The following is a 14,828-nucleotide window of genomic DNA, read 5'->3' on the forward strand; positions in this document are numbered from 1 at the left end:
AGGAATTACACTTTATAGAGCAGGTGGCTCTGAAGCCACAAGAGGGCACATTTTTACCTCATCATCCTGTCTTGAAAAATTCAATAACAGTTTTCAACGCAAGTAGTTGTAGCAGAGGTACCAAATCTCTAAATGATTGTCTACATACTGGTCCGTCACTCATGTGCTTACTGTATGATAAACTAATTGAATTTAGAACTAACCCCTTCGCAGCCATTGCCAACATCTCTAAGACATTCCACTGTATTCTTGTACACACTAGTCACAGGAAATGTCTCAAATTTTTAGAGTATGTAGAAGATAATCTTGTGTGCTATCTCTTGCAGCAAGTTCTCCTTCATCACAATACCTGTGTAAACCTAACCTCAGTTATGACCTTTTCTTGAGGCTCAATGTAGACAATCTGATGATCACAGAATGTAGTGAAGCTAAACTAGTTTCCAATAAATTAGAAATCGACGCATTTTTGGAGTCTGCAGGTATGCCATTGCAAAAGATGGATCTCTAATTACTCCTTTTTTTTTTCGCAGCACTTATAATGTTAACTTAAAACCTAGACAAAAAGTGTTGGGAATTGAGTAGAATACTATGGATGATGAACTAACTATTAGCACATCTGAGTCCTTATTTTTAGTAGTTGATAGTGATGGTAGTAGCCTCTATTTTTGATCCCTTAGGATTGATCACACCTATTAGTGTTATTATCAAGTTACTTTTACAAGAAGCATGGAAAGAATCACCTTCATGGGATAGACTTTTGCCTAAAACTCTCAGAACAGTGTGAAATTATATAATTTATCCCATATACAGTAACTCAATTATAGATGTATTAATTGATAATCCTCACCTTCCTGGGCGGTAATGTCTAGCTCTAATTGGGAAAGGAGGTGGATGATTGTTTATAAACACATCTCTTAATCCAAATAATTTTTTGGTTGGAGAATCATTTGTCTGAATTCTCAGAGCACTCTTCATTGTTACTAGCTCTCTATGGAGAGACAGAGGTAGTTCACCATATTCAACTTGTAAAGAAGACGTTGGTGATGATCAAACACTCCTGAACATATTCTAAGACCTTCATTAAGAACTGGGTCTACCCGTTGTCAGCGTTGCATCTGATGCCAAGCCATATATTTCACTTCCATAGTCAACGATAGACAGCACTGTTGCTTTATACAGTAGAGTAAGGGTATGTCTATCGGCTCCCCAAGTAGTGTTCGATAGTTTTTTAATTAGGTTTAATGCTCTTTTACATTTTGATTTCATGTATGTTATGTGGGCTTTCCAGTTCATGTGAGTATCAAATACTAATCCTAAAAATTTTGCTGTTTGACGAATTGGTATGGAATGATTTCTGATTTTTAAATCTATTTCTTCACCTTTTTTCCACTTTTTATTTTTATAAAACATTACTGCTTGAGTCTTTTGTATAGAAAATTTGAAGCCTACAGATGAGGCTGTAAGGACTGGGGATTGAGTGACATTATCGGGCAGTTGATGGTCCTACCACAGTTCCCACTATTTAGCCGGATATAAACCCATTCCCAGCTATGATATCTCTTCCTATTTATCAGGTCTAATAAATTTTAGTAACAGTGGAAAATTCCACATAATTTAATCCAAACAAATATATAATGCCATATGGGACTCTTGGACTTAAACCCAGGAACAGATTCCTGGGGTTCAAGAGCCCCCCTCACCACGTCAAGGTGGTCCCAAGTTGAGGGGGGGAGTGGGAAGTAGAGGAAAAAGGGGAGGAGAGGGGGAAGGTGGGAGGAGGGGAGGAGAGGGGGAAGGGGGAGGGGAATGGAAGAGAGAAGGGGAGGGAGAGGGGAAGGGGGATGGAAAAGGCAAGGGGAGAGGGAGGGAAGATGGAAGATGAGGGGAGAGGGGTAGGGAAGAACAAAGGAGAGGGGAGGGCAGCTAAATCAACACTTGATCTTGTGCTTGGGGAGAAGAGGGAAAAGTAGGGGATGGAAGAGGGAAAGGTAGGGGATGGAAGAGGGAAAGGTAGGGGAGGGAAGTGTGATTGATGATTGATTGATTTGTTTATTAAATCTGGTGTCATAACATCTAGGTTATTGACGCCGAAACAAATTTAAATATAAAAATTAAGTTTAAAATAAATTTCATATAAAAATATCTAAAAGTTATGTATATAAATATTTAAATTTAAAAAAAAGGGAAGTTTAAGAAAAAAAAATTCCATATAAAAATATCTAAAAGGTATGCATATAAATATTTGAATAAAAAGAAATAGGTTTAAAATAAATTTCATATAAAAGTATCTAAATGATACGTATATAAATAAATTTCTTCATATATTCTATATACAAGCTAAATTTTCTTCAGAAGGCCCGCCTCCAACATAAAAGTATACAATTGCTGAGTATTACAATCCTTTCCAAGGATTGTAGCAAGATTAAAATTATCAACTTCATCTCGTCCCCAAGACAGGAACCTTTGTCTCAAATTCCTAAGTGTGGGACATTCAACCAGCAAATGTCCCACACTCAGGGGTACAGCACAGTCTTCACAAATTGGAGGATTCTCACGGAACATCAAGAACCCATGCGTGAGTCTTGTATGTCCAATCCTCAACCTGCATAGCATTGTCTCCTGTCTCCTTGGCATATGGGGATATGACCAAGGAGACACAGATGATGCAATACTACGCATTTTTCTATTTGTTAAAATATTCTCCCACTGGGACTGCCAACGCTTTTTTATTGTTTGTCCTACTACAGGATACACATCCCGATGGTAGGAGGCATCTTGTGGGTTCTGGAGAGTTGACCACTGATTTCGCTAGTTGGTCTGCTTTTTCGTTCCCATCCACCCCAACATGGGAAGGCACCCAACAGAACTTAACTTCTTTCTCTCTTCTTTTCAATAAAAACAACCATTCTAATACTTCTAAAATCAGGGGGTTTAAAGGATTAAAACATTCCAGTGCCAGAAGTACACTTTTTGAATCACTATAGATACTAAGGTATATTTACCTATCGTTAATATTATTTTGTTGATATGTTGCAAACATAATATCATTGGTTCATATTCTTTTAATAACCGTTGTATTTCTCCTAGGTGTAATCTGGTCTGTAGACCATTTACGTTCCATTGTATAACTATTGAAAATATTTTTTTATAGCGGTCGGGTTTTACTCTCTTTTTTTGTATTATCAATTTGGAATTTTTCTAATAATTTACTCACGACATTCATCTGTTTTTCCTTATAATAGACTAAGTGCTCAATGCACATGCGCCCTTTTTCATGGTTACTCAAATCTGTGGTTTCTTTTTTTCTATATTTCATAAAATTTCTTATAATGTTTGTTAAACCATCTTTTGTTATGCTTTTGTTGTTATTGCATAATTCAATGAAACAATCATTACATCCACAAGTATTATCATGTGTATTTCTCTTTTCATTTGCTCTTGTACCCTTGACATAATCATTATCATCTATGGTATGATTCTCTTTCACTTCTTCAGTCTTCTCGACATTTGCCTTCATAGGTTCTATTATTATTTTAGGAGATAAAGGTATATTCTTAGCTTGTTTTTGTTTTTGTTCCTTTTTCATCTCCTTTACCTTTTGGTTTAACTGATGTTTCTCTATTAATATTTGGTTTCTTCATTTTGGGTGGTGTTCTCTCCAAAGGCCTTTTTTTATCTTTAATTTCCTGTCTATCTCTACCCTCTTCTGTTACTTTAGTAGCAGCATCCTCCTGTGTTTCTATCTGCATTAATATTTCAAATGAATTGGATAAAATATTATCCATCTCATTTGTACCTGTTTCTTTATTCTTTACCATTTTATTTTTTATTTCTAAATTATTAATTTTTTCTTGAGATTTACTTTTCTGTTCTCTGTTATTTCTATCTGTTTCCGCTTTTGCTTCATTTTTTGCTCTTGTTATTGATGAATATGAATGTTTCTTAGATGGATCTTGCATTCCTCTCACTTTTAATTCCAATTTAGCCTCTTTGATAGACATCCCTGTTCGTTCTTGTAACATTTTCAATTCTGTATTGTATATATAATACATGCATTCTTTGGATCTTGCATGGTGATTTTGCCCACAGTTCACACACTTGGGTTCACTGCATTTCCACTGCATGGTATGTTCAGTAGATCCACAATAAGCGCATACCGGTTCATTTCTACAATTTGTGTGTGTGTGGCCATACTTACTGCAATTTTGACATTGCAGTGGTTTTGGGACATAGGGTCTTAACTCTCTATTTTGGCCTAATATTTTTATTTTTTGAGGTAGATCTTCACCTTCAAATGTTATTTTTGCTATTTTTAACGTTTGTCTATTGTTGTTTTTACTTGATAGAGCATATACCTCACAATCTTGGACATTTGGGTATCTTTTCTTGAGAGAGTCCAATAGCATTTTCTTATTGACTGGTTCGTTATTGTTTTCATTAAGTACAATGGTACCCTGAATGCTGTTCATAGTATTGTGATTTTTTACTTTTATGTTAATACTGTCTATATTTTTCAGAGACAAATAGTCCTCGGACTGACTTTTTGTTGTGGCTTCTATTAGCCAAGTTTTTTCCTTTATTTGTCTAAACGACATGTCTGTCGTTGGATGCCTATTTAATAAATAATTCTCTAGTTTTAGGGCTGAAATATTTTGGTCAGCTTCCATGGTTAGAAACCTTGACCAACTTCCACTCCCAAAGAGGGAGTCGAAGTGAGTCAAGGTTGGGTCATGTCGGTATTTACTCTTTTTGGGAGTTCTATAGGGTATTAAGGTTTTAATACCACTCTGGTTTGGATTATTTGGATTATCCTGAGAATTGTCCATTTCCATGCTAGATTTGCTCTGTGCTGGAGAAGTTGTCGTCATCTGTGCCGGAACAATGCCATCAGAGGGTCCAGGGGTACTTAAATCTTTGACACTACTTATCATAAAGATTGAAGGAAAGAGAAAAAAATAAATAAATAAAAACAAAAAATAAACCTGAAAACCTTAAAAAGATATCATCAGCCTTTCATGGAGTTTATTCTTCCACCAATGGCACAAGTGAGAACTGACTACCAAATGTCCACTCCCTACCCTACCCCACGGGGGATGGCACAACATGATTCGAGTGGCCCAAGTGTAAGCCAACCCTGCTTGCTAGGACTGAGAGTATTTCAAAAATACAATCATCTCCACCCTAATCACATCATGGGCAAACCGGATAGAATGCCGAGGGTCCTATCCCTAGAACCAGAACCCCCTGGAATCCGTGGTCTAGCCCTAAAGAATAGTTCCGCCTTTGAGCTATCAATCTGATAACTCTCAGGTCTGAACATTATCGGGCAGTTGATGGTCCTACCACAGTTCTCACTATTTAGCTTCGGATATAAACCCATTCCCAGCTATGATATCTTTTCCTATTTATCAGGTCCAATTAATTCCAGTAACAGTGGAAAATTCCACATAATTTAATCCAAACAAATATTTAATGCCATATGGGACTCTTGGACTTAAACCCGGGAATGGATTCCTGGGGTTCCCTCACCACGTCAAGGTGGTCCCAAAACGAGGGGGCCAGGGAGGAGGTACTTTTACTATTAAAGGCACTTGTATATTTATAGTCAGTGACTCAATCTTCTAGCTCTAATTGGGAAAGGTGGTGGATGGTTGTTTATAAATACATCTCCAGCTCTTAATTCAAATAATTTTTTGGTTGGAGAATCACTGGTTTGAATTCTTAAAGTACTTTTCATTGTTACTAGTTCTCTATGGAGAGACAAAGGCAGTCCACCACATTCAACTTGTAAAGATGATTTTGGTGATGATCTAAAAGGCTCCTGAGCATATTCTAAGGCCTCCATTGTGAACAGGGTCTAACATTTTCAGAACTGCGTCAGATGCCGAGCCATATACTTCGCTTCCATAATCAATGATGGACAGAACTGTTGCCTTATACAGCACAGTAAGGATATGTCTATCGGCTCCCCAAGTAGTGTTCGATAGTTTTCTAATTAGATTTAATGCTCTTTTACTTTTAGATTTTACATATGTAATGTGGGCTCTCCAGTTCAAGTGGGTATCAAATACTAATCCCAAAAATTTTGCTGTTTTTGACCTGTGATGAAAGATCAAGGTTGAAATGAAATGCTTATTAAAAAAATTCACAATAAAAATATAATTGAACTTCTATATACATCAAAAATATATCTCTTGCTTTATCTATTATCTACTGAACATCAAATTTATCAATTAATTGGTAACTGAAACAAATATACCTGAAAAATCACGTGTCCACTAAACACAATGTAAATATGAAATAATCTAATGAAACCTTCAAAAAAATCAGCAATATTATTAAAGAATACTAATGAGGAATTGAAATCTCAAATGGATATCTGAATTACAAATATGATTCCTACAGCTAATAAGGTCTTGCAGATTGAATGTGGCTATATTTTCGCAAAAACATTGTCTTACAGAATTGGAAGACTTATCGGTAGCTGTTCCAGACGCCTCCTCCCTGCGGGAAAACAAGGACATTAGAAACTACTCATGGTAAATAAGTCACAGCTAAACACTGAACTAAATGTTACAAAATGATATTGTCCCTTCATAAATTCAAACTAGCTTTACAAAATTACTACTTTCACTCAAGATAAATGAAGAATTACAATTTTGGTTTCACGACTGATGAGGACGAAGTTATATCTTAATGCAAACTTAAGTGTATAAGTACAATTTCACAATAAATTTTCTGCTCAAGTAAAACATTTTTCATACAAACTTAAGTTTCCAACACTTCTACACAACTTAACTTTACTTTCGGATTACTCAATGAAACTTGTCAAAACAAACAAAACAAGCCCCCAAATACAGAAATCATGCACAGATTCATAGATAAAAAAAGGGGGGGAATTGTGTATGGTCCCTCAAATCACCACAGCACACCCAACGAGCACACGGACAGAGGTACAAGTACTGTATTGGCATCATGTTCTGTTGTGAAAAGAAAACATCATAAACATGTCTATGTACTTGCATTCCATGTTCTTTTATTTCAGTTTTTGTAACTGATTTTATTCATGTCTATTTGATGTCATTTGCTCTTTTTATTCAATTTTTGTGATTTTTAAAAAAACTTCTTAGTCTTGATGGTTGATAGTAATCTGGTTTTTGTCTTGTTTTATTAATTGAACATCAGGTTATTGCACTCCAATTCTAAGAAAATTGTGTGTGTTAAAGTGTGGAGCTAAAGATTATTACTCCATTGATCCTATATAATTCTTTTTTAATAAAAAAAAATTAGAGCATTGTGATGTGTGGAATTCATAACACTGTAAATTGCCAATTGTAACCATGCAATTTTACCCTGGCTTGCTAAGTTTTATTTTTTTTTTTATTTTTTTTTTTTTTTTGCATGAATTCCTGATAGCAAATGTCAGGCGGAATGGTACTGAAAATGGCCGTGCACAAATAACAGAGAAACTACTTGAAAAAAAAGTTATAAGTTCTGTGAGATGCAGAACTTTTAGGGGGGAGTGGTGAACTGATCTATATAGAAATTCATGTTTGAGACGTAACAGAAAATCTGCCAGTTGTTTGTACGTATTTGTGATCACAGAGTAACGAACAGATACTACTGATTCGCCAAACACCATACGATTGTTGGCGGCTTGGCATGGACAATTCAAATGAGTGCCATACACTGAAGACCCTTATTGGTTCCTTTCAATTATATGAGACCAATCAGAAGAGGCCTATGACCTAAGCAAGTTCAGTTTGAAAAGTTAATGGTCAGCAGGGTGTAAGCTGTCGACAGGTTGGGGCTCATCTCTAAGACAGTGATTGGCACGTCACCTCAGAGTACCTTCCGTTAAGTAGCTTAATATTGGCAACAGGGTCCTGTGTAACTGTTTAGGAAAATACATGTGTTAATTGTATCTTACGTGTTTCATTTGTACTGGTAGAACCTTTATATGACCGAGAATCAGGTCACATATATGACTAAAATATTTTCTGTAAAAACAGAATTCCAACAAATCTAAGGAGCCCATAAAAATGCCAAAATGTAGAAAATAAATGCTATATTTCAGAGACCAAACTGACTCTCTCCTCAGACAAAGTAATGAATGAGAAAGAGTTACAGAAAAGTGGTATTTATACCAGAAGGTTCATAGGTCAGACATTACGTCACTCCAGTCGACAATTTCTATTTAATCTTCTTAATCGCTGGTTAGAAGAAGATTTTATCTATCGTATCTGAATCCCAGGCTCCTTTTGAAAGGTTCATCATATTTCTTTGACTAATCAAAGCTGATTCCACCATCTGGCTTTTGAACCGACAACTGCTGCTATAAATTGTAAGTGACAAATTCCAGTTTATTCTGTGATTATGGTTATTTATGTGGTTAAAAATAGCTGAGCTCTGCTGTCCATACCTAACTGAATGTTTATGCTGATAATATCTGGGGGAGTGATTTACCTGTAAAACTGATATAAGACTGTTCACAATAGAGGCATGGGATTTCATAAACTGTATCTTTGGCGACTGGCTTTTGCTCGATGTTAATATATATGTATATACAGTCAGTCCCCGGTTTCTGACGGTTCGACTTCTGACGTTCGAGGTTCGGCGACGCTTTTCAAATATATTCATCAGAAATTATTTCCCGGCTTCACGGCCGCGTTCGGGGTTGGACAGCGTCGTCATCGCCGATCCGACAGAAGAAATATGGCCCCAAAGCGGCAGAATAATCATAATTTGAAGGTTTTTGATGTAAAACTCAATAATAATGCAGTTTACATCGTTTTCAATGCACCCAAGCATTAAAAGTAAGGTTTTCTTATGATTTTCGACGATTTTTGACAATTTTCCGCTTCGACGATTTTCGGTTTTCTGGCGTAAGAACGGAACCATCGTAAACCGGGGACCGCCTGTATATATATAATATATGTGTGTGTATATATATATATATATATATATATATATATATATATATATATATCTCTCTCAGGTATTCCCCTACTTACGATGGGGTTAGGTTCCAAAAAAACCCATCGTTTGTTGAAAAAATCGTAACTCAAATATGGCCTAGCCCACACTAAGGTAATCAGTACCATCTATACATACTGTATATGGTAGCCTAGCATACACTACACAGTATACTTTATACATATATGGTATAGTAATTATTAGTGTCAGCTAATTCTGCAGGTTCAATGCAGATTGACATGATAAGTCAGTATAAAGAGAAATTGAATAACAAACAAGGCCTAGCCTGCACTTTGGTATATCATATACGGTAGCCTAGCCTACAGTACACTGTATTCTATTTTCACATAATAACACCGTATTATACAAACATCAAAATTACGAATGTGCATCCTTTCCATGTATCTTTTAAAAAGTTATGCTTTACTACACTGTATCCAATTGTATATATTCTCATTTTGCTTTTGCATTATAAATTGCGATCATAGCGATCAAATGTTTTGGTTTAGGAATCGATCACGCGGTGTTTATTTTGCCACATTAAATTAGTTCAGAGTGCATTTCTTGCTTCTAGTTAGCATAAATGAATCTCTAGATACTTTATTTATATGGGACTGTGGCTGAATTTTAACCCACACACAAAACAACACTCACCCTGATCTTGGTTGCTGGAGATGGGTAAAGGTCCTGATCGCCAATCACAGCACACAGAAACCACAAAACAAAATTTCAAACACCCTCCACCAACAACGACGAAAAAAAAAAAAAAAGAGACACATGCACCATCAATATTGGTACGGTATCCAAAACAAAAGCCAGACAAACTCCCGTTCACTTTCAAGGTTGGACCTCAACTGCCCAAGACTTCCCCAAAACCGAAAAACTCCCGACAGACCGACAGACAGACAGACAGCGGTTGTAAAGCGAACTCCAACAACCGAACCACTCACAACGACAATTACACTCGCTCTCTCTCTCTCTCTCTCTCTCTCTCTCTCTCTCTCTCTCTCTCTCTCACAAAACGTTGGGAAATGCTAAATAAAAACAAATTTCTTCATCCCTCTATATTTCTCCCCCTTTTTAGCATTTCCCAACCAACACCTTTTCACACCTCTTTCAAATCGCCTTCACGCAACACCCATGGATGCTCACTAGCAGGTCCTCTAGATCGCGTTCGCGGGCACGCAATCATTCTCTCAGAATCATTCTCTCTTCTAACAACATTCAAACTCACATCTTCTCCTCCATTCTCTCTCAGATTCACGCTATCTTCTTCACTATTACCACTCTCAATTTCATCCACAATCTCATCTATACCCTCTAACTTCGTTCCCAAATACCTCCCCAATTCTTCAACTAACCCATCCCATTCGGCTCATTGACCTTTCCAATTCTTGCAACGATTCATTCATGCTTTCAATCACTCGTCTATCACTGCTACGCTCTCTTACTCTTACACTTTTCGCTCACCTCCAACGTTCACTTACCCCTACACGTTCAGTCAACTCAGTTATATCAAACCCGCATATGCTATACGTTCTGTCCATACCATCCCATTCATCCGTATTACACGCTTTATCACTCATTTTCACTTTGGCACTCACACCCCTATCACACAACTTACGACCATTCAGTTTACTTTACGTTCTTCCCTTTCTTACGTTTTCTACCATACTCTGTCAAAACAAATTGCTGATCCTCATGCAACAACCCTCTGCGCATACATGCATCACATCGCACCGCTTGCATCCTGGAGGATCCACCCATTTGACCCCCTTCTCACTCAGTTTCCCGAATTCGCTGTCACAGTCACCCTCTTTCGTCTACATACACTTGATACATGCCCTTCCATACATTCGACACACTTCGCTCTCGGTTCTGAACACATTCTCGCATAATGCCCATTCTTACCACAGTTGCCACATATTACATTCACTCGGGTACCCCTACAACCATTAGCAATCTGACCCACCTGTAGCATTTAACCCCCTATCTTTGTACACTCCCTTACCAAATGTCCCGGTTGCCCACACACCAAACACGCTCCCAAAGCCCACCTACACTCATTCTTTTGTATGTCCTTCCTTTCCACATCTAAAACACTTTGCTCGACTTCCACTCATCGACCTTCCCTTTGTACACTACTATCCCTAACCCGTCCAACCCGTTGTTCCCTTACAAACCCACCATTCATCCTCACTGGCACCTCCACATTACTTGCTCTTACACTCCTATCTATTACACTATCGGCCATTCTCATTGGGCCCCTCAACACTGCATCCCTAAAGCTTCCAAACTCTGGTACTCTCTCATCTACCCCAGCCCTTACACTTACACTTCTGCTCTCTTTTATAACCCTGTCAAGCTCATAATCTTCTACAATTTCCAAGATTTCTCCCCAAGTCAACCTTTCATTCGTCCATCTTTTCTTCTCCTTCCACTTCAAGTTCACAAATTCTCTAACTCCATCTGGCACTGTCCCTAACAACTTCCGTACTAACTCCTTACATTCATCTATCCCATCATCCCCAAACTTCTTCCTTTGCCAACGTCTCCAGCCTACAAGCATATAGTGACAAGGTTTCCCCAGCTTTCATTCTTGCCTCATCAAATTCATTCTTCCTCTTATACTTAACACTCGCTTTCATACGCCTCGCTTGCTCAACTAGTCTAGCTTTCACCTTGTCATACTCAACATCCCCACACTCATAATAACCTATACATATCAAGTAAAAACCCAGTCAAATATTCTCCTAATTCTCGTGCCCACACTCTCTTACTTTCCCCATACTTATCCTGACAAAACCTTTCATACTCCCTAAAGAAATCATGCACATCCCTACTTCCATACTCATTATACTTTTCACACCGGGTACCTCCCAACATACATAGCTTCTTCTCACTTCTTTCTCACTTTCGCTCTGTCCTTTCATACCCTCTTCCGAATACAAAGAGTCCACTTCTGCACTTACATTCATCTTACTCATTACACTCTTCTTCCCCCTCTTTTTATCCACTTTTATCCACTCACCTCCATCCACCTCACTATCACTACTGCCTTCACCCTCTCCTTCTTTCCTGCCTTTCCACTTCCTTACCCTTCTTACCAGTTTCCTTTCCCTTTCCCTTCTTCCCTTTTTCTTCCCCTGACTTATCCTTACTTTCCCTCTGTTCCTTCCCTTGCTTTTCATTCCCCTTTCCTTACCCTGCCTCTCATTCCCTCGTTTCTTACTTCCTATTCCCATATCACTTTCATCACTCACGCTTCCATTCACTTCTTCCTCCTTTTCTTTCTCTCTTGCCCTTTCACACGTTCCAGAGAACCTGCCTCCAACAGCCCCTTCTCCAAAAACACCCTTGAACATACCTTTCATCATTTCTTCCACACTTTCATCATTCCTCCAACTTTTTATCCATCCTCTCTTCCATTCTCTCTTCCATTCTCTCTTCTGACTCTTTCATCTCCCCTTTCATTTCTTCTTTTGCACTTCTTAGCATTCCCTCCACCTCCTCCAACTGACTCCTCAATCTCTCATTCTCACCCCTCAACCTCCCATATTCTCCTCTCTCAACCTTACCAGTTCCTCTTCCATCCTTCTCTTCAGTCACACTACCAGCCACCAATCTCACTTGCAGCTGCACCACCAGCTGCCCACGTTGGGCGCCAAATCTTATGTGGCGGAATTTTAACCCACACACAAAACAACACTCACCCTGATCTTCGGTTGCTGGAGATGGGTAAGGTCCACGGTCACCAATCACAGCACCCAGAAACCACAAAACAAAATTTCAAACAAACCTCCACCAACAAAGAAATAAAAAAAAAAAACACAACACATGCACCATCAAACGGTAAGAAAAACCAAAACAAAAGCCAGACAAACTGTCCGTTCACTTTCAAGGTTGGACCTCAACTGCTCAAGACTTCCCAAAACTGAAAAACTCCCGACAGACCACAGACAGACAGACAGCGCCGTAAACAAACTCCAACCTCAAACTCACGACAATTACACTCTCACTCTTTCGACTCTCTCTCTCTCTCTCTCTCTCTCTCTCTCTCTCTCTCTCTCTCTCTCTCTCTCTCTCTCACAAAACGTTGGGAAATGCTAAATAAAAACAAATTTCTTCATCCCTCTATAGGACAATGACATTTTTCATTATACGTAAGTTTTTTTAAGTTGAAATATAACTTAAATATGTCTTGTTGTGAAATTAATTCAGTTTTTTTTCATTAACGCCTTAAGCGACTTACTGGACGTATCGAAGTACCCATCGACTAAAATTGTCTGTTGGGTGCCAGTGGATGTATGGTCAAGATCGACTACAAAAAGTTTTTAAATATTCTGCTGTGGAAAAATAGTTATAGGTCTAGTTCAACAAGATTTTAAATCACGCACCTTGAGGATATTGGGAGTTCACGGATCACGCTGTTGTTTTGTTTTGAGCGTTACCCAGAACCATGCATCCATTTCTTTCTTCTCACGCTCAGAGCATCAGGGACACATTTCAGAAATTCTTTTCGTCACTTTGTCATAATTTTGCACCATTTTATATTGGCCGTTAAATAAAGTTTTATATAGAAAATGTGCACAATTTCATGTAAAATACAACGAAAAACAACGCTGATGGTTGTAGCTTTATCAGTTTTGAAATATTTTCATATAAATCACGATAAGTGCAAAATTTCAACCTTCACTCAACTTTGATTCTAATCGAATGGTCGAAAAATTATTTTTAAGCTAAAACGCTTACATTCTAGCAATATTCAATCATTTACCTTGATTTTGCAACAAAAAAGTCTCTAGCACAATATTTCGATTTATGGTGAATTTTTGAAAAAAACTTTTTCCTAATGTCCTCCCCCTTAACTCTACTGAAAATCTCAGAAATTCTTTCATCACTTTGTAATAATTTTTGCATCATTTTATATTAGCTTTGTTACATAAAGTTTTATATGTGAAAATGTGCACAATTTCATGTAAAATACAACAAAAAACAACCCTCTTAGCTTTTATCAGTTTTGAAATATTTTCATATAAATCACGATAAGTGCACAAAATTTCAACTTCAGTCAACTTTGACTTAACTGAAATGGTTTAAAAACGCAATTGTAAGCTAAAACTCTCACATTCTATAATATTCAATCATTTACCTTCATTTTGCAACAAATTGGAAGTCTCTAGAAATATTTCGATTTATTGAACTTTTGAAAAACTTTTTGGAGACGAGAACTATTTTAGTAAATCGAGCCGAAAATCTCAAAATTCTTTTGTCACTTTGTCATTTTAAAAATATTTCCGTTTTTATATTAGCCGTTACATAAAGTTTTATATATGAAAATGTGTGCAGTTTCGTTTAAAATACAACAAAAAACAACCCATGGTGACAGCTTTTATCAGTTTTGAAATATTTTCATATAAATCATGATAAGTGTGAAAATTTCAACCTTCCACCGTCAACTTTGACTCAACCGATATGGTTTTAAAAACAATTCTGTAAGCTAAAACTCTTACATTCTAGTAATAATCAATCATTTACCTTCATTCTGCAACAAATTGGAAGTCTCTAGCACAATATTTCAATTTATGGTGAATTTTTGAAAAAACTTTTTCCTTACATCAAAGACATACAGAGAAACAGTGCCAAAATCTCAGAAATTCTTTTGTCTGTCATAATTTTTGCACCGTTTTATATTAGCCGTTACGTAAAGTTTTATATATGAAAATGTGTGCAATTTCATGTAGAACACAACAAAAATAACTCATGGTTGTAGCTTTTATCAGTTTTGAAATATTTTCATATGAATCACGATAAATGGAAAAAATTCTACCTTCGGTCATACATCCTTTAAC

At 37.2% G+C, this 14,828-nt stretch overlaps 1 protein-coding gene across 5 annotated transcripts in view; it reads right to left on the minus strand.

The window, feature by feature from the left end:
• Window positions 1-1,784: 1,784 nt before the first annotated feature.
• Window positions 1,785-14,828, minus strand: part of LOC136845699 (uncharacterized) — a 75,437-nt gene continuing 62,393 nt past the window's right edge. For all 5 annotated transcript variants that reach the window (XM_067115850.1, XM_067115853.1, XM_067115852.1 and 2 more), the window contains one exon: window positions 1,785-6,504. In XM_067115850.1, coding sequence (XP_066971951.1) covers window positions 3,555-4,931 — 1,377 coding nt within the window. In that variant the 5' untranslated portion in view covers window positions 4,932-6,504 and the 3' untranslated portion in view covers window positions 1,785-3,554. The remainder of the gene's footprint in view (window positions 6,505-14,828) is intronic.

This window comes from Macrobrachium rosenbergii, chromosome 14 (assembly GCF_040412425.1).
Source record: "Macrobrachium rosenbergii isolate ZJJX-2024 chromosome 14, ASM4041242v1, whole genome shotgun sequence".
Taxonomy (NCBI): domain Eukaryota; kingdom Metazoa; phylum Arthropoda; class Malacostraca; order Decapoda; family Palaemonidae; genus Macrobrachium; species Macrobrachium rosenbergii.